The 15,972-nt window shown below is 42.8% G+C and overlaps 1 protein-coding gene across 2 annotated transcripts; it reads right to left on the bottom strand.

Annotated features, from left to right (window-relative positions):
• Window positions 1-7,493: 7,493 nt before the first annotated feature.
• Ssxb2 (synovial sarcoma, X member B2) lies at window positions 7,494-14,877 on the bottom strand. 2 transcript variants are annotated; one of them, NM_001001450.4, is made up of 7 exons: window positions 14,755-14,877; window positions 14,007-14,183; window positions 12,229-12,355; window positions 11,661-11,775; window positions 11,273-11,362; window positions 8,077-8,193; window positions 7,494-7,673 (listed from the first exon to the last, which is right to left on the bottom strand). In NM_001001450.4, the coding sequence occupies exons 2-6, from the start codon at window positions 14,057-14,059 to the stop codon at window positions 8,081-8,083; spliced, it is 498 nt and encodes a 165-aa protein (NP_001001450.1). In that variant the 5' UTR covers window positions 14,060-14,183; window positions 14,755-14,877; the 3' UTR covers window positions 7,494-7,673; window positions 8,077-8,080. The 2 variants fall into 2 exon arrangements, with proteins under 2 accessions (NP_001001450.1, NP_001127698.1); NM_001134226.1 differs by lacking the exon at window positions 14,007-14,183.
• Window positions 14,878-15,972: the final 1,095 nt, after the last annotated feature.

Raw genomic sequence — 15,972 nt, forward strand, 5'->3', positions numbered from 1 at the left:
TGTTTGCAAGAAAAGGGGACAGAAGAACCTGCAAATTAGCAAGAGAGAAAAGCTACAAACAAGGATGGGGAATAAATGTTTCTTCTTCTGCAAAAGCTCCAGTCTACTTCTCTTCTTACTTCACATCTTTGAGGCTCATGGCACTACATGGGTTCTCTACCCAATGGCCTTAAGGAAGGTTGCCTTGTAGTTTGGCTAGAATCATGCAACTGCTCCCATGTGACCAAGTTGCCTTCCTTAGCTTGCTCTGGGCTGTTTGCTTAGCCACCATGCTGGTTTGGATGTGAATGGTCCCTGTAGGCTCATAGATTTGGATGCTCAGTGACTACTTGAGAGGGATTGAGTGGTATGACCTTGTTAGAGTTGATGTGTCAATGGGGGCTTGGGCTTCAAAAGTTCAAGGCAGTTCAGTGTCCAGCAGTCTCTGTCTTTCTCCTCTCTCTCCTCTCCCTCTCCTTCTACCACTCTGCCTATGGATCAAGATGTAGAATTCCCAGATTTTTCTCTAGCTGCTATATCTGCCTGTGTCCTACCATGTTTCCTGCCATTATGACAATGAACTACACTTCTAAAATTGTAAGCTAGCCCCGATTCAGTGTTTGCCTTTACAAGAGTTGCCTTGGTCATGATGTCTCTTCACAATGACAGAAACTAAGACAGCCACCAAAAGATACTTTTGTTTTTGAACTTTGTACACGTAAATGCATCTGACCCAAAAAGAGTTTAGTTTCATCTCAGACATATATTCAATTTTAAGAAGATATGACATTGTGCCTTTTTGTAGTGGGTTGGTCTGGTGCTGTTTGTATGCAAATGCTAAATTCTGTACCCCAAGATCTGGCTTCTCCAAAACAAGAAGATCGTCATGTACACCAGCTTTTGTTTTATAAACATTGCCACACCAAGTTATCCCTGTTTGCTTAATAAAGATGCCTGAGGCCTGAGCTGGACATGTGAGAGGAGAAGGAGCAGAGTTCCTTAACATGAAGTCTCAGTCGGAGACCGTGAGGAGAGAAGCAAGAAGAACATGGGGGAGGGGGTGTGAGCCACCATAGAGAAGGTAGATCCTGAGTGTATGGACATGAGGTTGGCCACTAGGAATAGGAGAGGCCCATGTGCAACACGACAAGTGTCTTACTTAGGGATTTACTGATGTGAACAGACACCATGAACAAGTCAAGTCTTATAAAGGGCAACATTTAATTAGGGCTGCCTTACAATTTCAGAGGTTCAGTCCATTATCATCAAGGTGGGAACAGGGCAGCATCCACGCAGGCATAGTCCAGAAACAGCTGAGGATTCTACATCTTCATCTGGAGGCTGCTGGTGGAAGACTCACCTCCAGGCAGCTAGGATGAGGGTCTTATCTTTCTTGTCACCTGCTGCTCTCCCTAAGTTTGGCTGTTCTATAGATTGACCTTGAGTTCAGAGATCTGAATGCCTGTCTCCATGGATTAAACGTGTGTACCACCAAGCCTGGATCTAAGAGTAGCTGGGTAGGAACTTGCCCCAAAGTCACACTCTCTTAATGTGGTATCTTCTAGAACACAGGATTCAGCTCCATTCTACTTCCTGGTGCCTCTTTAATTGGACTCTTGAAACATAGGTTTTGTTTCTTTCCTTTCTCAACTTGCTCCTTTTCACTAAAATGCTCTTCACAAGAGAGAACTTTAGTAATCACACAACAGAATTTACACCAGGCTGTTTTGAGACTTCTTGTTTCAAAGCAATTAATCTAAATTTCTTCACCTTAGTGTCAGGACAGACTCTTTGGACAATGGCAAGAAGCAGCCACATTCTTCGCCAAAATACCACAGAAACAGTGTCTGAGCCTCATACTGAATTTCTTTTCCACTGGAATATCTTGGGCCCCGTCCTCACAGTTCAAACCACTCACAGCAGCAAAGTCTTCCATATTCCTTCTAGGATAGCCCATTAAGCCTCACTTAAAGCATTCCATTGCTCTCCAAATCCAAAGTCCCAGAATCTACATTCTTCCAAACAAACACATGGTCAGGCTTATCACAGCAATACCCAACTCCCAGTACCAACCAATGTCTTAGTTGGGGTTTTACTACTGTGAACAGACACCATGACCAAGGTAACTCTTAAAAGGACAACACTTAATTGGGGATGGCTTACAGGTTCAGAGGTTCAGTCTATTGTCATCAAAGAGGGAACAAGGCAGCATCTAGGCAGGCATGTTGCAAGAGGAGCTGACAGTTCAACATTTTCATCCATAGGCTGCTAGCAGAAGACTGGCTTCCAGGCAGTCTTAAAACCCATGCCCACAGTGACACATCTACTCCAACAGGATCACACCTACTCCAACAGAGTCACACCAACTCCAACAGAGCCACCCACACCTTCTAATAGTGCCACTCCCTGTGCCAAAAATATACAAAACATCACACCCAGGTAGTCACTTATCTTCAAGATATTTTGGTCAACACATGGTTTACATTTGTTTCCTTTAAGGGCATTGCTAAGGGATTGAACTAGAATCATGGGTACCTTAGAAGTGGCTCTAAGCTGAGACAAAATGATATACCATCTAGAGACTGCCATACCCGGGGATCCATTCCATAATCAGCCTCCAAACGCTGATACCATTGCATACACTAGCAAGATTTTGCTGAAAGGACCCTGATATAGCTGTCTCTTGTGAGACTACGCCGGGGCCTGGCAAACACAGAAGTGGATGCTCACAGTCAGCTATTGGATGGAATACGGGGCCCCTAATGGAGGAGCTACAGAAAGTACCCAAGGAGCTGGGGGATCTGCAACCCTATAGGTGGAACAATAATGTGAACTAACCGGTATCCCCTGGAGGTCATTTCCCTAGCTGCATATGTATCAAAAGATGGCCTAGTCGGCCATCAGTGGAAAGAGAGGCCCATTGGCTGTGCAAACTTTATATGCCTCAGTACAGGGGAACGCCAGTGCCAAGAAGTGGGAGTGGGTGGGTGGGGGAATGGGTGGGGGAGGATGTGGGGGACTTTTGGGATAGCATTGGAAATATAAATGAATAAATACCTAATAAAAATATTTAAAAGATATAAGTTCACAAACTGACACAAACACAAATGTTTTAGTGAGTAACTTATCTTGTATGAAAGGCACTCGGAATCATTTGTTTTATGATATCTTTAATTTAAAAATAAAATACAAAGCCGTAAAAAATACAAATTAAAAAAATGAATAATTAGAAAAACAAACTTGTCATTATACTGTGCTAAAATACACAAAAGTGGTGCCTTTTCCTGATTGTCATCATCAATAGTGAATGTTTACTGCTACCACCATCCCCTCTTGACATTTGGCCCTTCTTGCCACAATTAGGATGCTGTCTATTTGCCAATAACTAATGGACACTGCTAAACCTGCTAAGCCTCAGGGACCATGCTAAAATGCACAAATAGCTTCTCACTAAAAGAATTATCCAGGCCACACTAGCTATAACCTAGAGCTTCAGAAATTCTGTCTTAGAAGTAGGTACATCCACCTATATACTCCAGTAATACGTGGATTTATACAAGCTGAACTATTTAGGATGATGTAGCAGAGCAGGGAACTTATAAATTTCACCTGTTAACATGCCCTGTAATACCTCTAATGATTCCTTTGTTGCTTGAAATATTTGCATTCTATTCATTATGTTCAGTCTCTCTCATTCCAAGAGACACTAAACTTTGTGTCATTGTCAGACTACCGGCTGCTTCCTAAAGCTATTTTGCTCATTGAACTGGGTAAAAGTAGTGACTTAGAACCAGATTCTCCACTCTAGGAGACTCTCAAGGAGTTTCTGTGGAACGGGGCTGGTCCAGACACTCTAAGAGTGAGAAGTGAAGAGCATTGGGTGAAGCATCTTAAGATGGGAGGAAGCAAAATTCAGGTACAAACACAGCTTGAATTCTGGATAACTTGCATACAGAACTTCCAAATGGCTCAGCTGGCACTTGGACCATATCAGTTGTATTCATTGTGTATTTCGTATTTTAACAAATAGTTATTATTTTGGGAGTCCTAGTATGTTCATAACAAATCATATACATTTTAATTCCTATAGGAAGATATGAAGAACACTTAAATATGCATAAATGAATTGAGCTATGGGTGGTAGCCTTCCATTTAGCATGACTGTAAATCAAAATGGTTTAGAGGGTGTATTTTCAGAACCCTGCACCACAAGGTCCATCCCACATTCCTCTGAACATGCTCCTGCAGCTGGAAAGCATTAGTCCGCCAATATTAGCATTTGCCTTGGGCTTGATCTTCAGTACGTGACATGTGTTATTGTTCTGATGGCCATTCAGTGAGTGTTAGTGAGACAGATGACATGGTAAGGACACTTCTAGAGAGTGACAAGAAGAGCCAGCTTCCAACTTCCATTCATGACTCTCAGTTTTCCTTAAATATAAAATTTTCTTCCTCCAACGGAGGACCACTGATTCTGCTTCAAAAGTAGATTATTTTCTCTTCCCATTTCATCCTCAAGAATTTATTTCTTTGATGTTTTTAGACAGCATATTAAGTAATGGGTTTCATGATGACATATTCCCAAACCTTGTCCCAACCCTTATTCCCATCTTACTAGTCCCCATCTTTCTCCCTGATTGTCCCTGTAACTACATTCCTAGCCCCTGTACACAACGTTACTCTTTGTACCTCTTTAAGGACCCCACCTCTCATTTATGATACCCTTTCCAATTTCGTGCACCCCCAATACAAAATTACACAAGACACAAATTTAAACATGGTTACTCATTTAAGTTAACCCTGAACCATCTCTTTCTGCATTTGGTTTGTTTTGTTGAACACATCCATTTATCAGTGCCTCTGAACCCTCTCTGCATCCTCACATAGTGGTGAAGCACAGGCCTCCTGTCTCTTCCCTCTCTATAGTTCTGTTCATCAGTGCCATATGCATAGGAACACACATTACCTCCATCATCCCTAGGAGAGTTACATGGGGCATTATGGCTCCTACATACGAGTGCTATGTGAAATACGCACATGACAGAGCTCACCTCATAACATCGACCGTGGAACACTAATAATAATTCTAAACCTGACTGAAACCTTTATCATACCAACACAGTTTATGTGTCCCTTGCCTGCAGTGGTCCAGAACCCTAGGTCTCATTTGTACTATTTATGTCCTTCAGATATAAGCCTTAATTCTTCTATTCCATAAGCTCTTCTACCTTTGCTGCCATTCGGCTCTGACTTTGGACTTGGCTCTAGTTCCACATTTGTGAGAACTCCCTTAGGCTCTGTTAAGTATCTACTTTATCATCTATTCCTGTTCATATAAAATCCTAAATTTCTGCCGATGTATCTTATTTTTCTAGAGTGATACCTTGTCCCCTAGGCCTGTTGTATATGTTAGTCAGTCCTTACTAGTAAACCATATCCCAGGCTAAAGAGAAGTATTTTTTAAAGAATTATTATTTATGTTAATGTATATGAGCACACTGTCATTGTCTTCATACACACCAGGAGAGGGCATCAGATCCTATTACAGATGGTTGTGAGCCACCCTGTGGTTGGTGGGATTTGAACTCAGGACCTCTGGAAGATCAGTCAGCACTTTAACCACTAAGCCATCTCACCAGCCCCCGAGGAGTATTCTTTACTGTGAGTTTGGTGAGTACTGCTCACAACACTTTCCTTGTGATGACCTTACTGTCTTCCTCAGCTTGTTTCTCCCTAAATCCTGTTCTAGGGACCTAGGTCAATGTTAATCTCACTTGGAATGTATTCAATCACACTATGTGCAGTAGTCTACTCTTGTAAGCCAGGTACTCCAGAGGATGGGTGGGGCACAAATACCACAATTGGGCTATAACGTGAGTTCCAGTATAGCCTGGGATGCATAATGGAACATATATCAGTGAACAAAAATAAAGTGAAAGATATTGATTATAGCCCAGGAGAAGCTCTGATCCTGATGACTTGGAATTTGACAGAGGACAACTGAAATTTGATGCCAGCCTGGGTGATTTAGTGAAACCTCATCCGGAAATGACACAAACAACTGAGTATGTGTGTTAATTCTGATAGTCTGAGTGTTTCAGATTAGTCTAGGACATAGTAGGAAAAGTTCCACATTTTCCGACGTGTGAGGACATTTCTGAAAGTAATTATGTTGTGGTATCTCTCATCTAATCGCTAAGCAAATCTGTTGGCGATGTCACATGATCTTGGTATCATGTGGGAGACAAGGATGCTTGAGGAATTAGCTCATTAGAACCAAGTACTTGAGTCTGTTTCCTACCTTGGGCCTTTCCTATATTTCTTTTTGGCCACCCTAATCCAAGATGAAGGGAAGAACAGCCTCCCTTCATAGGCTGCATATATGGAAAAAGTGTCTATCAACTGAGCCCACTGAAAGTGTAAGCCCAGAGACATCGTTCTGCCTTGACTTTCTTTCGGGATTCTGTCAACAATAAAGCAATAAAAACTAGTCCAGTGCAGCTCAGTGGTGAGCCCTCGCCTCACATGCAGGAGGGCCTGGGTTCAATCCCTAGAATCAGATAATACACTTACTCCCAAAAAGTTAAAATTAGAGGGTAAAAAAAATAACTTTTGATCTCCATAGACATGAGCATCTGTCTACATTGAGCCTCAGGCTCTTTGGTAGATGAAGGTCCTATGTGTGGTCAAGCAAAGCCAGATTCTACCACATCACAGAATTTGGATTTGTCACCTTTGTGCAAACAGGGAAGGAAGTGTATCCTAGCCAAACAATGACACGAGATAGTTGTAAGTAGACACATTTCTAGTGTAGCATGGCAGGTAACAGGTGTCCCTAGTGATGACTTGTATATATATATGTGTGTGTGAGAGACAGACCACATGTTAACATAGACAAATAGAAGGCTGCTTGGCAGTCTCAGGGAAGGAGAGGGCAGTGTGCTTCAGTGCAATGATAGCTGACACACGATTCCTCATATGACTACAGGGCACAAAACCAGCAATATGCATTAGGTATATGCCTTGCTAAATGGAATGTTGATAGGCTTATTATATTTCCAATTGTTTTTTGAGTTATTTTGTGCTTGTATGCATGGATATGTGTGTATGTGTGTGCACGCACAGATGTGTTCAGTTGTGAATAGCAAAGGACACTGTGAGGGAGCCAGTTCTCTGTGTCAACCATGTAGGTCTTTAATTTGAACTCAAGTCTGACAGCAGGATCCTTTATCACTGAGCCATTTAGCCTGCTTGAAACATCTGCCAGAGTGTCTGTCACACAGTAAGACAATACTAACAGAGTTCTTAGCATGTACTACCCACATTGCTGTCCAGATGCTTGCCATACACAAAGATCTTTGTTTAAAGAGTGCCTGGCACAGAAAGAGCAGTTCTAGTGGAGCTCAGCACAGTGACAATAATAATAGGAAATGTTTGGCACGACGGAAAAAGACTCCTAACAGTGTTTGGCACATCCTACAAAATTGCTAAGAGAACAAACACGTGACACATGCTTAACTCAGAATTCCAGTAGACTTTTATAAATAAATAAATATAGGTATAAGTGTATATCATCAATAAATATATAAATAAATGTATGTATCTATACTGCTGATATTTAGTCTTTCAAAGCTGTAGCTGTGATGTTGAATCGCCACTCCATCCTTCTTCCACCGTGGGCTTATTTCGACTGTCTGTGGTTGAGACAAGAAAGAGAAGGGAGAGAAATGCTACTGAGTTGCCACCACCTACTCAGTGCTCTGTTTCCACCTGTCCTCCACAGCCTGCATGCTCTCCTTCTGCCCATCTTCAAAGCTCTGCCCCACAAGCACACCCTCTTCTAGAGCATGGGCCTGCCTCACGAGAGGAAGTAATGGCCTACAATTTGAGTGATAATCTGGGATTTAGAAGCCCATAGCATCCTGGCTAGGGAAGGTCTCCAAACTACCCAGCACTACAGTAACAGAAGCATGACATACTGCTTCCGGTTCAGTCTTGCACCCCAAAGGACTAGAAGTGGATGATTGGGTAGGGTCTAATACCATATGGGAAACCTGTGTGTTCTGGGTTTGTGAGATGCGTCAGAGGACAACTTACTGGTTCAGTAATCATCGTCTTCTTCCTCTTCAGGATCACTAATCTCTTCATATATCACTCGATACTTCCTCTCTCGCAGCCGGTGGCTCCAAACATTGACCCGAATGCCACTAGTTTCTAAAATGTGGAGAGGTTAGTGCATGAGTGCAAGGCTTTTCTCATCAGAAAAGAACAGGGCTTGGCCCTCCCATGAGCCTCTGGGCCTTTACTGCTGGCTCATGAGACTGAGATGTCAGCCCTACAGCAATACAGACCAAAGGCTAGTTTGGGTTATACCGTCCAGTGTACTCTCTTGTCCCCATCAGGATCCCAACCCCCGATATAGAATTCCTATTTTATCCTCCATTAGGAGGAGGGCCCAGTGACTATTCACTTATATTGTATGGATTTCAGGGTTAGCTTCAGAGCATGTAGAAGACTTCTCTAATGTCACAAGGCTTTCAGAAGGACAAGTCAAATTATGATTATAGAGACCCTTTGTAACATCTGAACTGGTGCTGGGGGGAGTGCCTCACCCAGAAAGGCCAAACACCTCGAACAATCTAGGGAAACCAGAGTATTGTTTCCCCTGTGCTTTTTTTCTCATCCAACGCCACCCTGTTGTCTGTCCCCAAAGCATGGGATTTCTCTTTGTTGTGCTGGTGTCTCTGAGCCTGCTGTTCCTGGAACACATGTTGGGTTATTCCTCCCGTGCTACCTTCTTCAGCGTTTTTTAAACACTGAAGAACTTATTCAGGTAGTCAGTAGTATGTTTGTATTGTATTAGAGGTTAAGTGTCTTTTCATGTATTTTTCTAAAGGTTCTATTAACATATATTAGTTATATATGTTGTTCCATTTCATTATTATATTTTATATGCATATATAATGTATTTTGATCATGTTTGTGCCTAATTGCTCGCTTGAGTCACACTGACGCCCTTCCTCCCTACCCCTAGATTCCCTTATACTGCCTCTTGGTTGCTATAGGTGAGACCCAGTGAGTTGAGTTCGGCTTACTTATATGTGCATTGGGCCTCATTGGCCTTTTTCCTAGCACCTGGCAACTGCCATCATATCCTCTGAGAGGGGCTGAAGCTGGTGAGCCCCTCCTTCCATGGCAGAATGTTAAAGGGCTTTTTAAAGGATTTTTCATAACGCATGAATCACACTTGATAAAGTTTTTCACTTTTTGTAACTAAATAAAAAAGGAACATAGGTGTTTGAAAGGGAAGGAAATGTTCTAAGTAAACCTAGTTTCCAAAGCTACAATGTTTGCCTTTATATTGTTAATACACTGTCATTTGCACAAGCAGAAGAGATATAATTAAGAGTGAGGAACAAAGAGTAGGCGAAGAAAAGCGCTGGAGGAAGCCACAGGCTCTGGGAGAGGCAGGGATATGAAATACACGGCTACACACAGAAGCTGGTGGTGCGCTCCGTGCACAGTATGTAAAGCATGAACAGAATGAAGGACACAGCACTGCATGCACCGTGGTGGCACGTGCAGGTGAACACACCAGGGTGGCCTGTGGTGATGAATGCACCATGGTAGTATGTGCAGATAAACACACCATGGTGGCATTTGCAGATCAATGCACTGTGGTGTCGTGTGCAAGTGAATGCACCGTGGTTGTGTATGCTGATGAACACATCGTGGTCGCATGTGCAAGTAAACGCATCAGGGGACGGGGTAGAAAGAAAGGAGACAGGGATGTAGGTATTAAAGAACCTCGTGCCAGAGGTAGTATCTCATGTGATGCTGGTGAGAGCACTTCAGGTGGAACTGGGCAAGCTGGTGCCTATACCCTTTCTGTTGATATGCCAAGATGTGCCATTAGTCACTAATCCTCAGCTACCTTACATTCACCTTCCTGAGTCATGCATGAGGGGGTATATGTACAACCAAAAGAAGTCAGTAACTGAATGTAAAGCCTTTTATTGTATGTTTACATTTGTATTTCTCTGTATGTCTCTGTGTATGTGGAACATGTATGTGGGTATACCTGTGGAGGAAACACTGGGTCAGATACTCTGGACCTGGATTGTCAGATATGTAAGCACCTACATTTGCACTATCAGGATCCCTCCCTTCACACAGTCAGTCCTTAGCTGGGTCCTCACTGGTCACTAACCTCAGCTCCCAGAACTCTCTCTACACTACACTGGACCCTGCAGCTTTGGAAACCCCCATTACATAGTCAGGTGCCTCTGGGGGTCCTCTGGCTTGGGGCTCTGGGGCAGACAGTTCTCAGGTATAGATATGTCCTGAACTTGATCACAGTCATTTGTAGCCAGAAGAGAGCATGGGCCCTTCACAGAGCATAGGCCAGCTGGAGATCCGTATGTGGAAAGTGAGTGTCAGGATGAAAGAATGTGCAAGCTCTGCGAGAGAATACAGACAGGAGCATCACCTGGCCTTCAAAAACTAAGGAAGACTTGACTACACTTCAGTGGGTTCGGCTACAGATTAGCAAGCAAGTTGAACTGCTCTTTGGATCAATATTCTAGCACAGTTGAGGCAATCCTCATTATCAGTACTCTAAGTACTAAAATGCTCTAATTGAAGAAACACAGGTCCTGTACTGTAACTCTGACCAAGAAATTGTAGTTATTCAGGACCCCTGGGAAACCTGTTACTATAATTTTGCTAAATGAATATATTATAAACTGTCTTCTAAACTCATACGTCTCTACCCATAGGGAAAGGAGCTCTGAGACAGCATCAGAGAAGTTGTTTTGTACAGTGATTGGTGGCTAATGCAGAAACTCCCATCTGGTTGGACTGCACAAAGGCTCAGCATCTTGCTGATTTAGGGAAGGCTAGAGTGGAGAGTGGGCCCATTCATGAAGGAGGAACTAGTGGAGCCTGGCTCTCTTTCATCTGACCAATGACAGGTGCCCTTTTAGAAGTCTCCTTCTGATTGGTTAGGAAGTGTCAGCTAAGCCTCATCACTGCCTCATCCCCTCACAACCTGGTAGGACACGGGACATTCTGACTCTCTTTGAAGGTGTTACACATTGGCCATTTACTTATTATCCAGTATAATGTACACAATAATGTTTTAGAATTTTGCATGACAGGATCTTCTACATAATCCTCAGAGTGAGCTCTGTTCCACACAACCCTGATCTGAACAAGAAAAGAGCTGCCTATCACCTTAGCATGCATCCTGATTGAGAAGGTGCACTTTCACAGCCCCTCCCTGATCACTCACCATCACTGTCATGAACTTCAATGCCTTCAACCAGGGATTGCTTGTCCTGCTCCTTACCACGCATGAAAACCGGTTGGTTCACGGTGACCCCTAAGAGGAAGCAGAGTGCTTGTTCTTTAATAGGCAGCACAACAAGGGGAAATGCTGCTAGGAGCTGGGGGACAGCCCAGATCTTAAGTCCCACAGAGGCCTGAGCCCTATTGCCTGTGATCTATACTGTCAGCTCTGCACAGGATGGAAAAGAGCAGCAGGCTTGACAAACACCTTGACATTTCTCAGGAAAGAAATGTATTGTGGGAGAGGGCCCTGCTGTATACAGGTTGAGAAGGTTGGCATAGCAAACAAACTGGAAAACACCAGACTGGTGTGAACCCACATTTCATCTTACCTAGGTCAGTCATTCTGATGTAGTTTCTTTTCATGTACACGTAGGCACTTTTCTGCCATTGAGTCAGCTTTCCCCACTCTTCATCAGAGAAGTATGTAGAAATATCCTGGAAGGCCTAGAAAAGAAGGGGATGAAAACTCTGGCAACTGCTCCCCTGGATGTGTGTACCATTCATCCCAGAATGCCCTCTGTGGTGGAGGACCTTTATGGTCCACCAGAGAATCAACACAATCGAACCTGGGAAATATGAGGGTTGAGCGAGAGACAGCCTTTTCCCCAGCCACTACAAATTCTCAATGCTGCTCATGTGTTCTCCTCCCCCACTTACAAGGGACTGCGTGTCACCAAATGAATGTAATACTAGGTCACTAATCTGAAGTCCTAATGAAGGCTGTAGAAGGACTCATGGAGCATTTGTGTATGGAGAGAAATCCTGAGACTTATGGAGGACCAGTGGAGACTGTAGACCTTGTCCCAAGTGCCTCTGATTTCCACCTTCTGGTAAGTCATTCTACAGTGGCCCTTGGTCACTCAGCTGCTTCTGTCCACCCCACTATGGCCCCCTCACCTTGCAGATATTCTTTGGTTCATAAAGCACTTCCATGGGGTTCTTTTCACAGGAACTCACTGTTTCCATGTCAGGGTGATTTTGAAAAGACACAATCTTGTCTTCTTCAAGCACAAAACCAAATGTCCTGTGAAGGAAGGGGTTGCACATACACAGTAAGAGTAGGTAGCTGACATTACTTGTACTCCTCTTCACCCAGAGACCATCTATCCTTGATTAGGTCTATGGAGAGTTGGTGGTTAGGAATCAATTAGATTCTATGAACATTCATAAACATGTATGAAGGTATCCTGAGTCTCTGAGAGTGGGTCAAGTGTCTGTCCTGATTAGTTGCCCTGAAGGGTTCATCGAGATTAAAGGAAACAGAAAGTTATTGAATTGGGCAAGCACATTTTCTCACTCAGGCGAGGAAAGTGAAAACTGATTTCATAGAAGAATGCAGCAGTTGTCACTAGAAGACGGGTGGTGAGAAGTTCAGAAGAAAAAGGTACACCAAGCACCAAATGCAAAAAGAGGGAAAGAATAGCTCCTAGTGTTTTACAAAACCCTTTAGCGACTAGTTTGTAGCTACCTAGGGTGAGGTTGTAAGGGATGAAGAGAAGCCAGAGTTCCCTTCTTATGCCTGTAACACAGGGTAGTTGGGAGGCTGAGGTAGAAGGGTCATATGTTCAATGCCTGTCTGAGTCAACTATAAAGTGAGATTTAGGCCAGTCTGGGTAATATATAATTGAATCCTGTCTCAAAGACTCAATCAGGGTTTAAGTTGTAGCTTGGTAGTAGGATTCTTATGGAACATGAGAGTGGCCCTTGCATTAATTCCCTAGTTTTTCCAAAAAGAAAATTGTAGAAGAGAGAAATCATAAAGCTTCACTCATGTGGAAATGAATAGGAAAACGGAGAAATAGGATGAATTAGCCATACTTGATAAGCAGACACATGTGTGTCTTGAACCATCACACTTTTCCTATATGTTGCCTCCCATGCTCCTTTCCTGTAGTCTCTTCAAGCTCTGGGTGATTGCTTAACCTTTCCAGAATTTTCCCTTCATGAGTAAATAAATGCTTTGACTTTTTATTTTATTACAAATGTAATAGGCACAGAGAGGCTTCACCCAGCACCTGATGGAAACAGATGCACAGACCCACAGGGGGAGGAAGGGCTGTAGGAGCCAGAAGATTCAAGGACACTAGAAGAAAACTTAAGAATCAAATAACTTTGGTCCATAGGGGCTCATGGAGACTGAACCGCCATCCAGGGAGTGTGCATGGAATTGAGTTAATCCCTCTGCGCATATAACAGTTCAGGTTAGGCTTCATGTAGGACTCCTAACAGCAGGGGCTGTCTGTGAATCTGTTGCTTGTCTTTGGGACTCTTTCCTCCGGGGTTACCTCTAGCCTTAACAGAGGATGTGCCTAGTCGTACTGCAATTTGATATGCTAAGATTGGTTGATATCCATGGGAGGGTTGCCCTTTTCTGAAGAGGAACTGAGGAGGAGTGGATGGGGGGTAGAAGGGAGTTGGGGGGAGGACTTGGAAGAGAGAAGGGCGGGGGACTGCAATTGGAGGGATGCTCAGAGTAAGTAAATGAGTATATAAATAGATGTAAAAGTAATAAACACTATAAACTTTTTAATAAAAGACAGTTCTGGGCACATGCTGAAACTTAAATACATATGTCTACTTTATTACCTACTCTTAAGTTTTTCCCCTGGAGACAGAATTTGGCTTGGTTGCTAAGGTTAACAGAGAAACCATGAACCCAAACACTTCTCCTGTACCTGCGTTTTAAGGAATTTAGATCACCATTTTGTAGTACAGTGCACTGCATCATGTGTAGATCTTTTGTGGTGTGTCCAATATATACTTGGTGAGAGGATTGCCACAGATTTAATAGTCCCCCTGTCCCAACTGATGGTTTCCAGGGACCTAGGAAATGGCTATATGGCGATGCTGAGCTGAAAGAGGATGCACATGTTAAGTAGAGTATGACCTCTGGGGTGTTACTAGGGTAGCTTAGATTAAAGACCTAGAATCTCCACATCTACAGGACCAACTGTCACAGAAGGTCAAAGACCTTGGCACATCTCAAGATACACTAACCAAGGATCCTCAAACTAAATCCCCCAGAAACCATTTAGTGAGTAGACATTGAGGTGTCTCTGGGACCTTGAAGACTGTGTCTTCATCCAAGAGGAAGTTTTAAAGTAACCCCTCGGACAGAGATCATTTGGTGTCACTGAGGATGGAGGAAATCTCAAGGCAAATAGGAAGTTTCAAAGTTTGTGAAGCTAAGAGGTATACTACTTCCCTCACAAAGAGTGACATACAGTCTGTCAGACATAAAAGGATTATAAGTTCTTGGTTTCATAAGTAATTGCCCAGTGACGGTTTAGCTCAAAGAACACTTCCAAGGAGGAATTCTGAGGAATGCTGGAGACACAAGAAAGGCACAGGTTGGTCTATACAGGCTAACTTTTCTATCTGTTAAGGTTTAGTTTTCTGGGATATCCCCAAGGAAGAACCTACCTCAGACAGGAAGGGACAAAGGAGTGTTTATCCAAGAAGAGACCCAAATAAGCACCCGGATTCAGCTGTTGCTAGAGACTCAGCAACCAGGGCAGCCAAACCCTTTGAATTCCTCAGGTAACTGAGGGGGGAAGTGAGGTAAGAACAGAATGTTGGAGCCCAGGATTCTAGGCAGGAAGTACATCACCAAAGGGATGTACTAAATATCCCCACTAAAGTATGATGATCCCCACCCCCTGGCATTGCTTACTCCTGGATATGTTTGACTGTTGAAACGTGCATTTCTCTGGATACTTGGGCTTTCAATTATATCTAGACACACCTCTACTAGGCAGTTGTTTCTCTGAAAAATTGGCTAACCACTTCAAATTTTGCTCTTCTGTCTTCCTTAGTCATTCTAACCTGGGATCTCTTTACAATAAACCCATAACATTTCAATTATTTATTAAAGGAAAGCATTAGAGTTGAAACTATTCCTATATGTGCTCTTTCTCCAAAGACCCAAGAGCTTGTTTTCTACTAATATTCTTATGAATAATAGCAAAACAGTCTGCATGTGATTAGAGTTTATGGTGCTTTTTAAATAGATTCCAAGTGCTTCTTTTAGGAAGGCTTCTCTACTCAAATAGTATGTGCCTCCACTGGCCCCTTAATGCTTTCTGACTTTGTATTCTGAGGACTGCTCTGTCAATAATACCCTGCTCAGAATGACTGAGACATTTCTTCTGGCAAGGCAATGGTGGACCTTGGGACCAGCATTAAGACTTTCACTGCATATTCTCCTATGTTTTCTTCTTAATCATTTATAAAAATTAATTTTAAATCATATTACAAAGAAATTGCTTCCACCACTGTCCACAGTCAGTGTTATCCTAAATGGAGAACACTGTGAAGCAGTCCCTCTAAAAACATAAATAAGTCAGGGCTGTCCACTGCCCCACTCCTTTCCATCTAGTGCCTGAAGCTATAACTGTAGACAAAGCTACTTCATTTTAATCGAGGGATCAATCAATTAATAAAACACTATAATACTAAGCAAATATGCACAAAACTCTCATGCAGCCAATTTCATAAAAGCATTTTAATGGAATTAAAACTCCAGATTAACACAAACTGCATAATAGGAGGCAATTTCAGCACTCCAGTTTCTGCAATAGATGGGAAATCTGGACCAAAAATAAAAAAGAAACAGATACTTTAGAATTCAATGACCTCTTT

This window comes from Mus musculus, chromosome X, assembly GCF_000001635.26.
Source record: "Mus musculus strain C57BL/6J chromosome X, GRCm38.p6 C57BL/6J".
In the NCBI taxonomy this organism is placed as follows: domain Eukaryota; kingdom Metazoa; phylum Chordata; class Mammalia; order Rodentia; family Muridae; genus Mus; species Mus musculus.

Coding starts and splice junctions, on each gene's coding strand:
- Ssxb2 (NM_001001450.4), bottom strand. CDS start 14,059: ATGATGCAGTGCACTGTACTACAAAATGGTGATCTAAATTCCTTAAAA. Junction 11,776..12,228: donor AACCAAAGAATATCTGCAAG/GTGAGGGGGCCA, acceptor CTTCTTTTCTAG/GCCTTCCAGGATATTTCTAC. Junction 11,363..11,660: donor CATCAGAATGACTGACCTAG/GTAAGATGAAAT, acceptor GCTTCCTCTTAG/GGGTCACCGTGAACCAACCG.